General features: G+C 47.1%; 1 protein-coding gene across 1 annotated transcript in view; it reads right to left on the bottom strand.

Moving 5' to 3' along the window:
- The window catches only part of ERI3 (ERI1 exoribonuclease family member 3), a gene marked incomplete at its 3' end in the record, with an annotated part of 28,520 nt that extends 13,224 nt beyond the window's left edge, over positions 1-15,296 (bottom strand). Inside the window, exons 1-3 of the mRNA XM_009874640.1 lie at positions 15,183-15,296; positions 8,266-8,325; positions 6,059-6,150 (exon numbers count right to left, since the gene is read on the bottom strand). Coding sequence (XP_009872942.1) covers positions 6,059-6,150; positions 8,266-8,325; positions 15,183-15,257 — 227 coding nt within the window. The remainder of the gene's footprint in view (positions 1-6,058; positions 6,151-8,265; positions 8,326-15,182) is intronic.
- Positions 15,297-16,625: the final 1,329 nt, after the last annotated feature.

Raw genomic sequence — 16,625 nt, 5'->3', positions numbered from 1 at the left:
TTCCTTACCGCATGACCAGATGCCACTGAGACCAATGGCTTGCATTCATTTCAGCGTGACTGCTTCCAAACACAACTTGTTACCCAGCGTTGGAAAATTCACCTTCTCCATTCATTACCCCATCCCAGCGGTTCGGTGCTGGAAATAAAGTGCTTGATGAAACGCCTGTCTCATTCCCCTCTACGCTGCAAATTACTTCCAAGATTTTTGACCACCTTTCATGCTGCTTCCAACTTCTTTGATCCTAGTTCTCAGGCAGGAGAGTCCGTGCTTCTCAAAGTGCATCGGGCTCAATAAATTTGTGGCCACCGCAGTCCTGACTATGATAAATGTCTTTGCTATGATGTGCCAGACAAGTAGCAGACCCGAAGGTGACAGTCCATTGCACGATGATTTCTACACAAAGATTTCATGTCCAAAGCTTAACCCAGAGGCATTCCCAGAGTCACAACACCTCAGACAACATAACTTGTGGAAGCTCATGCAACCAGTGGATTTCAAACAAAGGCAAGAACAGGAAACAGCCAGAAGAACCACTGCAGAAGGATAACAGCAGTCAAACATGATATATTAGTTTTAAATAAGAGCATACAGAGGGAGAATCTTAAACCCCAAAATTTATTTTCCACAAGTGATATCATTTCCTTTAAAAACAAAAAGCTGGGCTGCAGAGTCGCAGAAGTGAATGGGGTCAGTGCTACTGCCTGTAAGTGCTAGAGAAGAGCATGCTCACAAGGCTGCTTTGCTTAGCTCCGGCAAAGCACTTTAGGATGTAATTACATGAACGACTCCATCAGCAAAGCTGACTCAAAAGGTTCCTGACCCTGGATCCTCAGGCCCATCCCTGCACTGTAGTTCACACCACCCTCCTCCTTCAGCCAGTGTAACTGTGTGAAGAGAGACAGACACCTCAGGCTTGGTCAGCAAAATGATCCCCACTAAAAGCAGTAACAACAAGCTAATCCAAAGACCTTAGCTGGAAAGGATTTGGTTTATTATTTTTAAAAGCAGATTACTACGATATCTTTCCGTTACCACCTCTTTCTTGTTACTCTCAACGTCACCCTCGGAATTTAACTCCTGTCCTGCTGCCACCTTACCAGCCCACCCTACGCCTTCTCCTGCCTCTCCTCAGGGCTACCCAAGCAGTCCCACCCGTTAGTTCCACGGCTAATTGCCACTCCTACCCCAGGCAGAGGCCCTCCCAGTTCTGTGATAAAGAACAGCTCGCACAAGGGACACTAACACCGTCAATTCTTGCTCATTCATGACCCAAGGCTGATCTCAAACCATGCCTCCAGGTCACAAGGCTGGAAAGACCAACCCACTGCCACACTTGGGAGCTGGCCTGAGGCAGCAGGCATCCTCCCAGCCTGTCTAACTCACGAAGAAAGAACCAAAACAGTAAGATAAAATTAAGCAATGGTATAATTTACCGCTCAGAATTTACTAATATGCAACCTGGAAAGAGCACCAAGGGCTATAAACATTTCAAGACACTTACTGTGTTTTATCACTATATTAGAGAGTACTTGCCTTTTAACACTTATTTAAGAAAATAAAAAACTTCTGAGCAGTGGTTTCCTGTGAAGACATAAATTAGCATGTTCTGATCAGCTACAGTAAGTGCAGCACAAGCACCTTCATGTCAGACATATATACACCAAAGCCTACATGAATTTTACCTATGTTGAATGCATTAGCGAAACGATCCAGAACTGGAAGGAAAAGGATTAACTGGTGCTCTTGGCATTAAGGTGCAGGTCTGAGATTCAGAACATGTGGCTCCAGGTCCTTTCTCTGCCTCTGCACGACCACGACCGTATCACTTAAGCTCAGCGTATTGCAGCTCTGGAACTACGACTGCACAGTAAAAACACTTCTCCCGTTGCCAGGATTAATTCACATTGTGCTTAAGAACAGGTGAATCGGTTTCACACGCGGAGGGAGGCAATTTGACATTTCAGAGGAGATAAACCACACTAAAGAGCTTACATTACAAGGGCTCAACCCCAGCAGACACCGAGTACCCTCTTCTTCACTAAAACAGTCTCCTGCAGTCAGCAGCTCCCTCAGCCCTTCAGAGGCACGTTACCCTCATCACCCAACACCACATCAATGCAATTTGCTTAATGACTAGTGACAGTTCCATCCTGGGTGCAGGATAAGGTCCAAGCACTAAAGCAGACTGTGCCAGGTATCTGAATCCATCCCTGGAGCTGTTAAACTTGGAGGATAGCTCCTTGCAACAGGCTAAAGGAATCCTCCTGCTGAGCACTCAGAGGCCCGAGGACCGGCTGCCTAACGAGGCTGTATCCCCACTCATATTTTAGCTTGGCAGGTCTGGTGCTCCTTTCATCTTTTGCTTCAGGTAGCTCTCTTTTAATTAATAACATTTCTGTGTCGACACAGGGAACTTTCCATCCAGAATGAATGGCCTTCTCTCATTAGAACCACGACTTGTCATGATGTATTCAAGAGCAGGAGTGTGATTCATTCCCTTGTCTGGGAACGAGGGGTGTTGCTGGGGGGGGGGGGGGGAGAGGAGTCTCTGTAATGAGTGACTGATATTTGCTGAAGTTGATATGCGACTCTGTCGTCTTGAACTGTCTTGTCAGGACAAGCTTTCAGAAAGGTGATGTTCCTACTCAAGAGGTTTTCCTCATTAAAGAAATTGCATCTTAACAAGAGGGAAGGGGAGGGGTGGCAGGAGAGCTGCCATCTCCCTGACTCCAGCCTGGTTCACACACAGCGAGCGCTGAAAGCCGGTCAATCCAAGTGCAGCAAGTAGAAGATCACTGCTCCATTGCTGAGCCCTCTTATGCAACAGGGTCTTTCCAGCAGCAACCAAATCCCTCCATCTGATGGTGCATCACATCCACGACAATGCCTTTGGTAGCATAGCTGATGACCCTCAGCTCATGCTGAACCTCCGTGAGTCCTTCCCAGATGCCTGGTGTCCTTTTCTGGGCACCCTGTGACTACTGCTCCCTGTTGTCAGAGGGAAGTCAGACAAACAGCTCTCTGATCGGCCAAGAAAGCTCCAACATTCAAGAGAAATCCAGTCTGTAGCCACACAGTGCCTCGTTCCCTGAAGATCTCCGAGACAAGCAGAGGCTTCACAGGTCCTTTAGCAGCTGGATCCTTCAAACTCAGATACAGCTAGGCAGCATCAGCAGAGAGCAGTCCCTTGACAATGGCTATTCATCTGCTGCTCTTCTTTGGGCTAGGAGTGCTACACAAATTGCAACTCCTAGCTTTGACACGGCTAGTATCTCTTTATCCCCACCATTTACCATCTGTAGATTCCTGCTCCTTGTTTCAGCTACTCCCTCCACATCCAGGTTACTCATGCCACTGTGCCTCCCAGTGTCCTGGCCCCTACCGGTGGCACCTCTCAGAAGCACTCGCAGCAGAGCTCTGCTCAGAAGATACCACATCTCAGCCCTTCGACAGCACATGCAGACAGAAGCCAAACTAAATGCCTAGGTCACTGCTGGAGAAGCCATGAACAAGGCTGCGCGGTTTCCCACCAATAGCTGAGCTAAAATCAGAGAAGGACAGGAACTCCAAACACTGGGTGGGAGGACAGCAGCTGCTCAAGCAGCCTTCACCACTGAGGAAGAGGAATTAGGAGCAGATCTGCCCCAAGTTGCTGCTCCCCAAGGCAGGAAAGCACTGCACTGACCTCACTATCCCGAATTCCTCTGGAACCCAGTGGGGTTTCTACCACACAATGCTTCCACCAGCACATTCCTCCAAATGGGAACAAGCAGCACTACTTAATCTCCCACTGCCCCAGTGCCATCGTGCCCAGCACATGGTCTCAACACGGTGGCACAGGACATCGTCTACACCACAAGTCTTGCAGGGAAGCGCGGGACAAAACCCCAGAATACCTCCTAGAAGTTCCACGTCTCTGAGGCACGGTCTCCCTGCCTGAGCAGCCTCGTCTCAGCCCTCTGCCTTCCCTTTTTAAAAAGAGATGCTCAGTTCTGCTGTGCTAAACCCTATTTGGCAATGTGTCTAAACACACGCAAACTTAATTAGTTCAGGAGGGAGACTCGGCATTTGTGGTGACGGATAAAAGTAATGGGAAATGAGACAAGTCAGAGCTGGCAGGGAGTCCTCACTCAAGCCTCATTCACTGGCACGGCGCTAATCAGATGTGACGCTACACGCTGCGGCACCCAATCCGCGACGGAGCGGCGTGATGTGCTACTCACCAAGCGGCTGCAGCCAGCCTCCCGCTATCCGTGTGGTTGGAAACACGAAACGTATTTTCTGCTTTGCCCTGGAGATGCTTCGGGATTGAATTCTGAAGTTAATGGTTTAAAAAATTTTTTTAAAAGGAAGAGGGAGAAATGAACCACTCGCTGCAACCTCGTGGCCAGGAGTGGAGTCTTCTCTTCCAGCTGACTAGTGAGGCACAACCCATGCGAGAAACCACTGCAAAGGGTGAACTGAGCATCTCTGCTACAGAACTGCATGTCCTGCTGAGCCAGTTCACCCCACAACCCTTAGGGCTCACCAGAAACAGGGCTCATCTTTACCTCTATCTGCCCACTGTAGAGCTCTGACACAAAAAAAACCTCCCAACCATGCAGAAGGTTGCCCACTCCATACAGACACCAAGTCAGGACGCTGTTAGGAACCCTGTTATCCCACTGTGAAAGTGACGGAAAGATGGGCTTTGAGCAAAGATAACTCTGCTCCTCACAACCATCACCAGAAGTAGCAAACTGGGCTCTCAGAACAGCAGTACAGGAATAAAGAACAGAGAAAAGAGAACAGATGAGAAACAGAAGTTTACACATCCCTGCAGCTGTCTTTGTGCTGGTCTCTAATAAAAGTTTAAATATGATATATAAAGAAAAATAAGCCTCACTCTTAATTTAAACCAGTAACGCAAGAATTGGCAATATACACCAGCCCTGGACACAACTCCTGCAGAGATCCAGATTTGGAGTCAAAAAACTCACAAACCACACTCCTGTCTGGAACATGGCAAATTTCTCATCTCCACTAGCGCTTGTGCTGCTTCAGTCCTCATATCTCATGTCTCACTAATCACACCAAGAAGAGGCAAGGAGCTGCCACTCTACAAAGGCCACTCTGCAGGGAAGAACCGATGCCGACTGCTCCCAAGCTGCGCGCAGTTTATTTAGGCTTCCGACTTCGGGAAACCGATGTCACGCTGAAAACCCAGTAACACTACTAACGAGTTGTGGATGTCAGTTTAGCATCGGATGTGTCAAGCCCGTGCTTCACCAGTGTAAACAGTGTGATAACAACAGGAATCTTTATCCAGCACTCTGAGGAAATGAAAAGCTGAAGCAAGATTACATGAATTCAAGTGAAGTCAGCACAACATGACACTGATCTGCAAATAATTTCCAGATTAGACTAATCTAATTTTTAGACATTTAACTCTGGTTTTTTTAGATAACATTTTTAGGTTCATAATAAAACAAATGCTCACATTGACACTTGCAGATCCCAGTACAGGTCCTCACCTGGTACTATCCAGATACAGTGACCTAGTTGATGAAGATGACCTTACCAATAAGAACACCGATGAAGCACACCAGCCCTGGCTTGTACTCTCTTTCCAAAGACTACTTTGTGATTTACATCCAGTCAGTGTGCCAAGATGACCGAGAGAAAGCCTCGTGTGCTTTCAGGTAAGGACTATTGCTTGATTTGAGCATACTGAAACAGACTTCCATGTATGCACTCAGAAATACCCATCCCTTTGGAAAGTTTACCAGATAAAGAGGATAACATCACAAAGCTCCAGTTTAAACCTTTCTTGGGGTTCTGAAAGGATTAATTCGCTGTAGGAATATCCTAGGCAGTGATCCTGCACTACGCTGCCCAGTACCCACCTGTCTTCTTAAATAACTCTCCACTCCCAATTACACACGGCAAACAACAATTTCCCTAAGAAACAAAGACTAGGAACAGTCAGAGGCTCATAAGGACAAAGACACACACACTACAGGCAAGCATGGAGCAATAAAGCCCAGAAAAAATCTCCCTCCCCTTCCATACTCACATCACTTTCAAATCCCAGTCTCCACAGGTCACAAAAATCGACTTGACGCTGGGATCTAAGAGGCCTTCCTTCGCCATCCATTCGTCAACCCTCTGAAAGGAAGGCAAGAAAAGGGGATGAGTTTTGCAGAGACAGGCCGAGTCACAACAGTTAAACTCAGATAAGCTGCTTGCAATCAAGAGAGAAGAAAATTGTGATCTTATCCATCCTCTCCCTCTCTCTCTTCTCTCTTTGCTTGCCATCTCAACAACAGCACGTTTGGACCTTTGAAGATTTCTGATAGAAGACATCAGGCAACCAGAGCAGAGATGATCTTATCAGACAGCGCAGCAGCTCTGCTCGTGGAGGGATGGAAGTTGTGCAGCGTTAACGGGACAATACAACCGCAGTTACCTGACATTCCTCCTCCACTTGTCCTCTGCCTGTAACAAATGGGTGAGCAGCAAGTCTAACTTGTGCCCCCTCCAGTGAGAGGAAAACACGGCATCCTGCAGCGGCACCCCTCACCTACGGCATTTCTTGCATGCTGCAAGGGCACACGCAGGAACTGTGTGGCAGTAACAAGTACAGCCATGTGTTCCCTTCCTCTCCAGGCTGGCTTCTTGCTTAGAGCTCTCAGGAGGTGCTTGTTCAGGGTACAGTGTGGATTTACCGTGAATCCACTATTGCTGAACAACTTCCCACAGGGACAGACGTTCTGGATCCATTTCAGAAACAGGCCACGTTAATCTGCACAACGCACACCAACCTTTGGGATTAACCAGAAGGAAACTAACCTAGGCTAAAATCCCTGCTTTGACATTTATTCCGGCTAGAACTAGCAAATGACACGCCCAAAATCTTCCAGTGGCAGCTGACTGGCAGCATTTCCAGTGCTTCAGCAAAAGAAAACCCTCCTCTTTTCCCTTGCTTGACATCTTCCGCTCCTGAATAAACTAGCATATCCCAGAAGCTGCCTGACCGAAATCTCACTTTAACCTAGAAGCACGCTGCTCTACGAACACTTTTTCAATCCACATGAAAAAAAATTTAATATCTACAGAAATGTTTACAGAGTCTAAGAAGCTCCTGTCGAAACAGGATGAACCTTTTTCTGTAATACTCCAGTGGGCTCTCCCTCCTGGGGAAGCAGGCACAGGCTGCTACCTGCTCTCTGGAGAGCACCAGGCAGGGTCACAAGGTTGCCAGGATGCAAAATGTCACCTTTGCAGAGCACTGTCTTTGGCCTCGTGTCACTGTCGCAGCCTTCCCAGCAGAAGATGGAGCATCCTTCTCTGACCGACTGTACAAAAGCCCTCCTGGAGCAAAGCTTCCCCGAGAGCAGCATCCAGCCTCTCAGCCACACTTCTGACTCGCCTGGGCTGCCGGGATCTTCCCAGCAGCCCTGCAATCCGGAGGCTCCCCGGAGCAAGGGGCTGCAGTAGTAGCCTTTCGAAACTCCACAATGTGAGCGCCCATGAAGTGCTGCCTCCGTGGAGGATTTTAAAGCCTTTAATTTGATTTCCTCAGATAAGCAATTGTTGCAATTATTCCGATTAGGAACAATTAGGTAACACAGAAGTAGAAATCTTGACAGAGACGATGCATCGAACACCAACCTGCAGCCCAAGCAGGCTCTGCTTGAGGAAGTTTCCTTTGCTATTTGACTACCAACAAAAGCTACTGATAGAGAAATACTTCCAAGCTAATTAAGCTCTAAATGCTGTAGGAATTCAGTATTAAGCAGATGGCATTATTGAGGCTATATCTGCATTTGCACATCCTCCAGATTAGATTTTAGAGGCATTTGCTTTCTATACTACATGTATTAGTGAGCATTTAAATAGGTAGACAAAAATTAATTTAATAAGGTGCTGAGGGAGGAGAAAGAAAACGAAAGCAGAAGCTCCTGGAGCTGTGGTCTCGAGCAATGTCTTGGTGTTTTAGAACTGGCTCAAGCAAGAATCGCCTCTTCTCCTATCTACTGGCAGGAGTTTGGATATCTTGTCAGCACCCTTGACATGAACAGCTGGAGATGACAGATCAATGGTTCAATACTCTCAGCAGCGTGTCACCAACGTGACAGCAAATGTTATTCTAATGAAGCTGTAATCATAGTCAAATTACGCGGTTCAATTCTCAGCAAGGGGAGGGTGCAGGCAAAGAGATGAAGAGGGGACGACAGGACCCGAGGTCAGAGTTCAGGAACTAAAGGCTACTCTGCTTACCTCAAGCACTTGCTGGAGGCTCGGCTGCCCATCCACCATGCCTTGAATAATCCCAGTCAGCTGAAACGAGAGGCAAACAGAAAGCAGGCGTCAGAGCAGCACTCAGAAGGTCATTAGAGAGGTCTCCTCTCCTGCCCATCTCGCTGCAACCAAAACATGCTCCTGTGACCCACATGGACATCACTGAGGAGCCAGCCACGGGCAAGGGCACAGCTTCATCCCAAACACAGAAATGGAGAGGGGCTCCAATCCACACCTTAAAACCTGTCGGCAGGGCAGCAGTGGTGTCCTCTGCTTTGTGTACCAGCACGATGCCAAAAATGCTGCCCCTTCTCAACATGCATTTCACCAGTTTCGTGGTTGCCTTGACTCAAACACACAGCAAGAACTACCAAGGTCTGCTCACTCCCCTGCTCTCACGGTGACACCAGAATTGCACAGTGTTAGATGAACAGAAGAGACCATCAGTGAGACCCAGAGCGCACCCAGCACACGTGCTTTCCCACAGTCCATCACAGCATCCCTCTGCATTTTGAAACTGTATTTAAAACAACTGCACAGAATCGGAAGAAAACCTATTTCTTCCATAACCCTGGTCTACTCTACTTTCCAGGAGGTTCTTTAGGAACAGGTCCTGCCAGCGGATAGTCCTGCTGACTGTACCCGGACTGGTTGGCTGTTTAAAGCTAGACGCATAAAAAGATGCTGTCTCATGGGTCTCTGCCTCTGTCTGCTCAGGGTAGCTTGAGGCACACGGAAAATAGATAATTTTTCTGTCTGCCTCCAAACTGACAAAACTGTCTTTTAACATATTGGATATCGGAGATCAGTAGCTTGCCATCAATGCACCCAAGTAATTAAAAAAATCATTATTAAAACAAGTGCACGCTACAGGATTTCACTTCATATGGCACTTTCCTGAAGCCACACATCTCACACGTTTTCATAAAGTAAAGGTCAAACATAGCCTTGGAGCAGCTCCTGCTGCCTGCACGTGCACCCAAGCCTCCAGCAGGCACAGTGTCCAGTCAAGAGGTGCTGACAGTCGCCCTCACCCAGAAGTAACTCTTCCACACAGACCAGCCCAAGCTATACATAAAATAAGCCCTCTCACAAACCACAGGGCTCTGCTTTATTAAATGTAAGGGCAACTGAAAGGAGCTCAATGGTTTCTACCTTTTCATTTCTCTGGTTGCTTGGCTTACAGCACTGAACTCGGAGGAAGGGAAAAAAAAAAAAAAAGAGATTAAACTCCAATTAAACTGTAATTACATTTAATGAATACCAAATACCTGACTCACTGAATAAGCTCTAAGTGGAAAGATTATTTTCTCATAGTGACTTCCATGGAATGGTAATATATACCTTTTAGGGAAAGTATTTTAATTTTAAGAATGCAGAGTTCCTCTAGGTGGGTTTCTCAAGTTCATCAAGCCATTATGAAGCAGAATCTTAAGGAAGTGGAGGGACACAGACACTCTTTTATATTCCAGAAACTGGGTTTGTATTAATCTTTATTTTAATTGGGCAACAGCTGCTACCCACAGACTCCTCATACTCTGAGAGGCAAATAGATTTGAGATATTAACATCTGGCTCTTTAGAGCAGTTTTTAAAGCTCAGTGGCTTTTTTGCTGTTCTTGCCATGTTCTTCCCCATGTAGTCTCCTGACAGAGGTGGACAGCTCACCTACTGCAAAGCCCTGGCCCTACTTCTCAGCGGGCAGCTCAAATCAAACCTCTGGAAGTGGCTGAAAGATAAGCTTTTGGGAAAACATCATAGAATAGTTTGGGTCAGAAAGTACCTTTAAAAGTCACCTAGTTCAACGCCTCTGCAATGAGCAGGAACACCTTCAAGTAGATCAGGTTGCTCAGAGCTCTGTCCAACCCGACTCTGAACATTTCCAGGGATGTGGCATCGACCACCTCTCTGGGCAACCCATTCCAGCGTTTCACCACCCTCGTCCTAAAAATTTTCATCCTTATATCTGGTCTAAATCCACTCTTTTAGGTTCAAATCATTATCCTTTGTCCTGTTGCAACAGACACTTCTAAAAATACTGTCCTCATCTCTCTTTTAAGCTTCCTTTAAGCACTGGAAGGCCACTATAAGGTCTCCCCAGAATCTTTTGTTCTCCAGGCTAAACAGCCTTTCTTCCTAGGAGAGATGTTCCAGCCCTCTGATCATTTTGGTGGTCTTTTTCTAGACCTACTCCAACAGGTCCATGTCTTTCCTGTCCTAAGGATGACAGAAAACCTTTCGGTATCATGGCCAGCCCTGACGTAAATGGCTTCTACTGCTCTAGGCACCTTGAGGACCGCATCTGTTCCAAACCACAGCCCAGAGAGAGCCATGGGAGGACAGGCTCCAATGGCCTCATCCAGACATTTCCCATTAGGAGGAGGGAGCGACGGGAAGGCAAACGCAGAGGTCCCACCAAAGAGTCACTGCTTGATCCTGCCCAGGACTCCTTCCCCTACAAGAACACATCGCCAAGCACACACGCACACAAGATTTACGCTGCAGAAATCACAGAATCACGGAATTGTTGGAGTTGAAAGGGACCTCTAGAGATCATCTAGTCCAACTCCCCTGCTAAAGCAACTGGAGTTTTGAAAGACTCCAAAGACGGAGACTCCATTATCTCCCTGGGCAGCCTGTTCCAGTGCTCCGTCACCCTCATAGTAAAGAAGTAACACGTGAATACAGAGGGATATACCTGCTCCAGGGGTACATTTCAATACAGGTCAGAGAGTGTTCAAAAGGGACCAGATTTCTACTCTCTCACCCTTTCTGATATTTTCCGTTATCAGTTATATCCATCTGTAACACCCAACCTAGTGCACTGGGTCTTTGCAGCATTATCTGGTCTTACAGCTTTGATAAAGTATAAAAACCTACAACTGCACAAATGTAAAGTTTCACTGGTGCTCCCAAGAAGCACACGGTACTTGCGAACATAAACAAGCTATAAGGCATTTATCTTTTGGTACTTTTATTGTCTGTTCCCTCAGGAAAAAAAAAAAATCAATACAAATTAATCATAAAAAGAGAGCAAAGCACCAAGAAAAAAGCCTGTACAAGCACCTTCTGTGTAGAGGGAGCCCTTCAGTTAAGCTTCTGGCATGAACTTTCTTGGGCTTCAGAGAAACCACTTACATCTTCCAAAAGGGCAGGAGGAGCTTTATACACCTAGCAGCAGCTTTTAACCACCTGCAAGCACTTTACACCTTCTCTGTCTAAACGTTTAGCACCTCTCTCACCATAACCAAGCCTCAGGACCTGTTCTTTTATAGAAGTGGGTGAAGAGAAAGGGGACCAGGTGAGGGCTACAGAGGGAGCCAGCCCTGGGAGATGTGCTCCTGCCCAGCAGTGTGGGGAGTCAGAGGAACCTCCTGTAGCCAGAGGAGAGCACAGGCACGTCAAAAGCTCGGATGTCTTGAGGGTGACCACAAGCTCTCCACCACTGCAGACACCTTTCCCACGCTGCGCCATCATCTTCAGCAAGGAAGAGGGACGAGAGGTATTCCAGACCTAAGGAGTAATGTCAAGCAACCCCAGTAATCCTCCCCGACACAGCCTGTACCGAGCAGTCCGACTGCTTCCCAGCGAAGGGAGCGAGCGGAGGGGAGAGGGCAAAACAGCAGCACGGCACACGGGCTCCCGTGTAATGTCAACACTGCTGCTTTTCCTACAGAGTTTATCTGGGAAACCATCGTATTTCTACTCCAAGACAGTTTGCTGATTACCTAAGCGCTTGTCTCTGGTGTACAATCTGATAACCAGGCTCGGGCTTTCTTTGTAGACAAAGAGGCCAATAAATCTCACCCTTTGTAAGCAGAGGTGTCTAAGCAAAGCCCTTTACTGGCATTTAGCAAAATGGGGATTTTTCAGAAAACATAAACCAACGGAAAGGCGATGGCGAGCGCTGGAGCTGCATGGGCAGCGGCTCCACAGGAGCTGGACGCGTCCCAGCTGTGCCCCTGGGTCTCAGGGAACCTGCGCCTGCAGCACAGGGCTGAGCCCTGCACCTGCCCAGCGGGAGCCACTGACCCCAGAGGCCTCCACAAAAAACTGGCTGCAAATATGAAAGGATAATTTTACTGTTTAGTAAGGTCTTCAGTACAAGCAGCTCACCTGTGGCTCTGACATGGGTTTGAGCCTGGCCAGGTTTTTGGTAGCAGCGGGGGAGAGACCACCAAGAGCAGAGGACACACGCAAAGCAACCCATAACCCCGAGCGGGATGGACTCGGGTGAAAGGAGAGGTTTGCCTTGTGTGAGCAGGACACCATGTGGCAGCAGAAGACTGCAAGGAGTCCTCTTCCCCAAGAGGGAAGGACTGCATGAGAAATGACCAGGCTGCCAAACTGCCCCACTTTGCACCAACAGGGGGAGGAGGTAGCCAGGAAGATGGGAAGGGTGTGGGGAAAGTGTGTATTTAAGATTGGGTTGTATTCCACTCATTATCCTACTCTGGTTTAGTCAATACATGGTGGTGGTAAATTAAATTTATGTTTTCTCCCCAAGTCTACTCTGTTTTTTGCCCACGATTGTAAGTGGTGAGGTGACCCTCCCTGTCCTCATCTCAATTTTTGAGCACTTTTAGTTGAATTTTCTCCTTCCACATCCCTGTGGGAACGAAGGTGGGAGAAGGAGCGAGCAAGTGACTGCGTGGTTCTTTGTTGTTGGCCTGGGCAGTTGGCTCGAACCACAACAGGCTCTTAGGGCAGTGTTTCAAAGACAGCCCCAGATACGGGGCCCAGAGACAAGCCCAGTTACTCTTCAGCACGATCCCACTCCCTGGACCTCCTGGCAGCCCCTAAAACGGGCAGGGTGACCTACCTGGAGGGACAGAGGCTGTGGGGGCTGCCCACAAGCAGGTGGCTTCCAGGCTAGGATTAAACCCAGCTCCCTAACCCACACCAGTAACAACGGAGAAACTTGCCAAACCTGGCAAACTGGACAATTTTGTGCCGTCGATACACACAGGCGGAGGTTCTGCAATCATTTTGCCTGCTGGCCTCAGCACTGCCCATTTTTATCAAATTGTGGACACAAGAGTGCTGTAAGGACCGGAGTCTACAGCACAACGCTGCAGCTGGGACACTCGTGCCCATCCTGGGGACTCCTGCAAACACGTGACGGACACAGGTACGCACAGGCACACACACAGAGCTTCGCTTGCTCCGGGGCTCCACGCAGGAGACACAAACCTGCAGAGACAGAAACAGCTGCTCCAGGGTCCCATGAGTAAGGGAAGAAAGAGAAACCAGGACTGCAGTACGGGAGCATGAGATAGGCTGAACCTCTTGTCAGCACCCGGAGAACCTCTCACCATCCTCAGGCTGGCGGCTCCGCTCAGCTCCGACACTCACACCAAACAAGTCATACAGACTCTGGTACAAGAGCAGAGCTGCAACCTTTAGCAGCAAGGAGAAGGATGCAACAGAGGAATTTCCAGAAAAAAGGAATTTTAGTGGGAGGAAACGAGTCAGATGACTTCTCTCTAGAATTCAGATGACATACAAAATGAATACTGTGGGCTCTACTTCTAGACGTTGCTTTCAGGTTGCTTTCAGGTGCAAGCTGTGAGATTTATCACGTTTGTACAAACATATGTCCAGCAAGTCTCACGGGGATAAGAACAGCCAAAGTAGTTGTCCAGCCTTCTAGCATTAAGGTTGCAAAATTGTTTCCATTATAACCCTCTGTTTTCACACATTTATAGCTTTCTGAAAGCTGCTCTCCTGGGAATAATGTTTTCTGTGCTTAGACTTTTTTTTTTTTTTTAGTTTAAATAAAATACCTTCAGATGGTTTTTAGTTACAAGAGAATAAAAAAAGTATTTGTTTTTACAATGGGGAAATATGGAAGGGGCTGGCTGGTCCTGGAGGGAACTCCATCTAACACAGAGGAGTCGTTTTTCATCAAATTAGTACACACAGGACAAGCACTTCAAGGGTTTAAACCCACAGCCATGGAGGTCGGAGAAAACACACCATGGTGTCAGTGATCCCAGATGAGACAGGGACAGAACAAAAAACTTCTATACCCTGATTCCAGCAATAAGTAGTTTAGGCACTGAGTTGGCCGACATCTAATCAGTGGAGCGACAGGAAAAAAGCTCAAAGCAAAAGAAACTTAAACTGTTCTGATGGGTACAGCAGGGAGGAAGAATGCACTTGCAGGAACAATTAACTTTTTGCATTGAACAACAGAATAAAACAAGACAAAACAAACAAAGAAAACACCACCACTCAGAGAACAACCCCTGCCCCCTATTCCTTTGAACCCTCAGGGATCGCATTTGCTACCTTCATCCCCCCATTTGCATCTGGGGTGAGGTGATCGCAACTTGAGAGCAGCTGCCCTCAGCAGCAAGAGTGACCAATAACAAGAGGCCACTTCTTCAACAATCACGTCAAGTGCCCCACAAGCACAACATCAAAAAGAAAGTCCTAAGAACACAGACACAGGGTATCCTACAGGAGAGACATTTCAAGCCTCTGACCCATGCAGCTGTACGTGTTCTTCCCTTGGACCAAGCTCTCTCTGACCTTCCCCACAAAGGAGCAGCACGGTAAAATCACAAAGAACTCAGAGAGCCTACTGGATTTTGAGCGTCAGCTAACACAAACACGTTTATTTTGTGGTCAAAACCCAGTCAGACATCCATTAGCCATAAATATAACCACCTTAGTTAGGAGATCATAGCTAGTGCTGTTTACAAATCCAAACCTGACCTCTTTACGTGCTACTGCAATGACAAAAAAATGATTCCCCTTGTCTTTAACTCAAGGCTGGCATGACACGCTGCCTTGCATCCACACCACGGAGAGGCAACCCCAACCCCTGGTGCAATGAAAACCTGCTTCCCAGGGAGACTCTTGGAGCACCGGGGAACCTTTGCACTTTACCTCTGTACAGAAGGGCGTAAGCTGGGGATGCACCACAGGCTGAACATACATGTGAAACGTGGATTCGATCTCCATCGTCCTGCCATTCAGCTTCAGGATAGGGAATTCGATGATTTCCTGAATAGGGCAAAAAGAAAAGCAGCTGTTCAGTTAAAACAAGTGAAAAATGAAGCTGGAAATGATCCCTCCTAGCAAGTTGGCTCTAAGAAAAGGAGTCTGACAGTCCCGAAAAAAACCAAACCCAACACAAAGCTCTTGCGATACAAGTGGGAAAGCGGTGCAGGAACACTGAGCACATCCAACGCCGTGAGCACAGAGGAGGCAGGTGCTGATGCTCTTCGCAGTTGGGACGGGTGGCGAGGAGGTCTCTGTGCTCAGGGCACCCGTCACCGCCTCAGCTGAACCCCAGGAAGACGGTCAGCCTGCCCAGGGAACACGGAGGTGTACCTGCAGTGAGCTTAACAAGGACACCCTAGAGGCTGTGCCCTCCCCAGGACCAGCCCCATCCTCATCACCCTTCTGGAGGACACCAGAGACCCAACAGAAGCTACTGCACGAAGCATTTCTTTCCCAGCAGAGGCTGAAGAACACGAGTGAGGAGGAGAGCTGGAAGCTTTCCCCCACCCAAACCCATCCCTACTTCAAGCAAGCCCTACTTCATTTTCCTCTTTGTAGTCAATTTATGCTGACAGGGAAATAAAAACGTTCCTTTATCAGAAGAATGTTCAATTATTTGAATAATCAGCAATCAAAAATTTACATGGACCTGTTAATAAAAAGTTTAAACAAATCCAGTTGCGATGGATTTCTCAATTATTAAAAAATATATATGAAATTAAAAAAGCCGACTACTGAATAAAAGCGATAAAATCCTTTGTGTTCACCCCCTGCTTTCTCCACTCCCTCTCCTCCTTCCAGTTTAATGTAAGAACAGAAGCAACAATTTGTTTGGTGTCTTTAAAGAATAATTTGTCTATGTTATTTAATAGAGATGCATGGCACCGAGGTTCTGGAGTGCAAATGAGCCTGCTGAGTGATACCCATGCAACAAGCCTCTCAAATCACTTCTGGAGAGAAACAGAGAGAGGAAGAGAGAATAAAAAAAAATATTGCTTTTTAATATTCAAAAACAGTTTGCAAAATTTAATCAAAGTAGAGCAAAAGCTAACATTTTTACCACTTTGACATTTTTATTAGTGCTTTCATAAATTTTTAAAACATGAATGGAATTAGTTTAACAACAAAAAAAAACTGCCTGAAAACATCTGGAAGAGACAAATAAGAAATAATAAAAAAAATTAAAAAAAAGAATCCAACTCCTGTGAGTAAAATTAGCATGTGGAAAATGCAGCCGCTGCAGAGGAACTAACACAGGTTTTGGACCCTGGCTGCAACCTTCATGACCCGCAGGCGGAAATTATCGTGCGGTCATACATACGAGCT

The sequence above is a fragment of the Apaloderma vittatum genome, unplaced genomic scaffold (assembly GCF_000703405.1).
Source record: "Apaloderma vittatum isolate BGI_N311 unplaced genomic scaffold, ASM70340v1 scaffold3958, whole genome shotgun sequence".
In the NCBI taxonomy this organism is placed as follows: domain Eukaryota; kingdom Metazoa; phylum Chordata; class Aves; order Trogoniformes; family Trogonidae; genus Apaloderma; species Apaloderma vittatum.
Note: the sequence above shows the minus strand (reverse complement) of the source record. Positions and strands in the feature narration are given on the sequence as shown.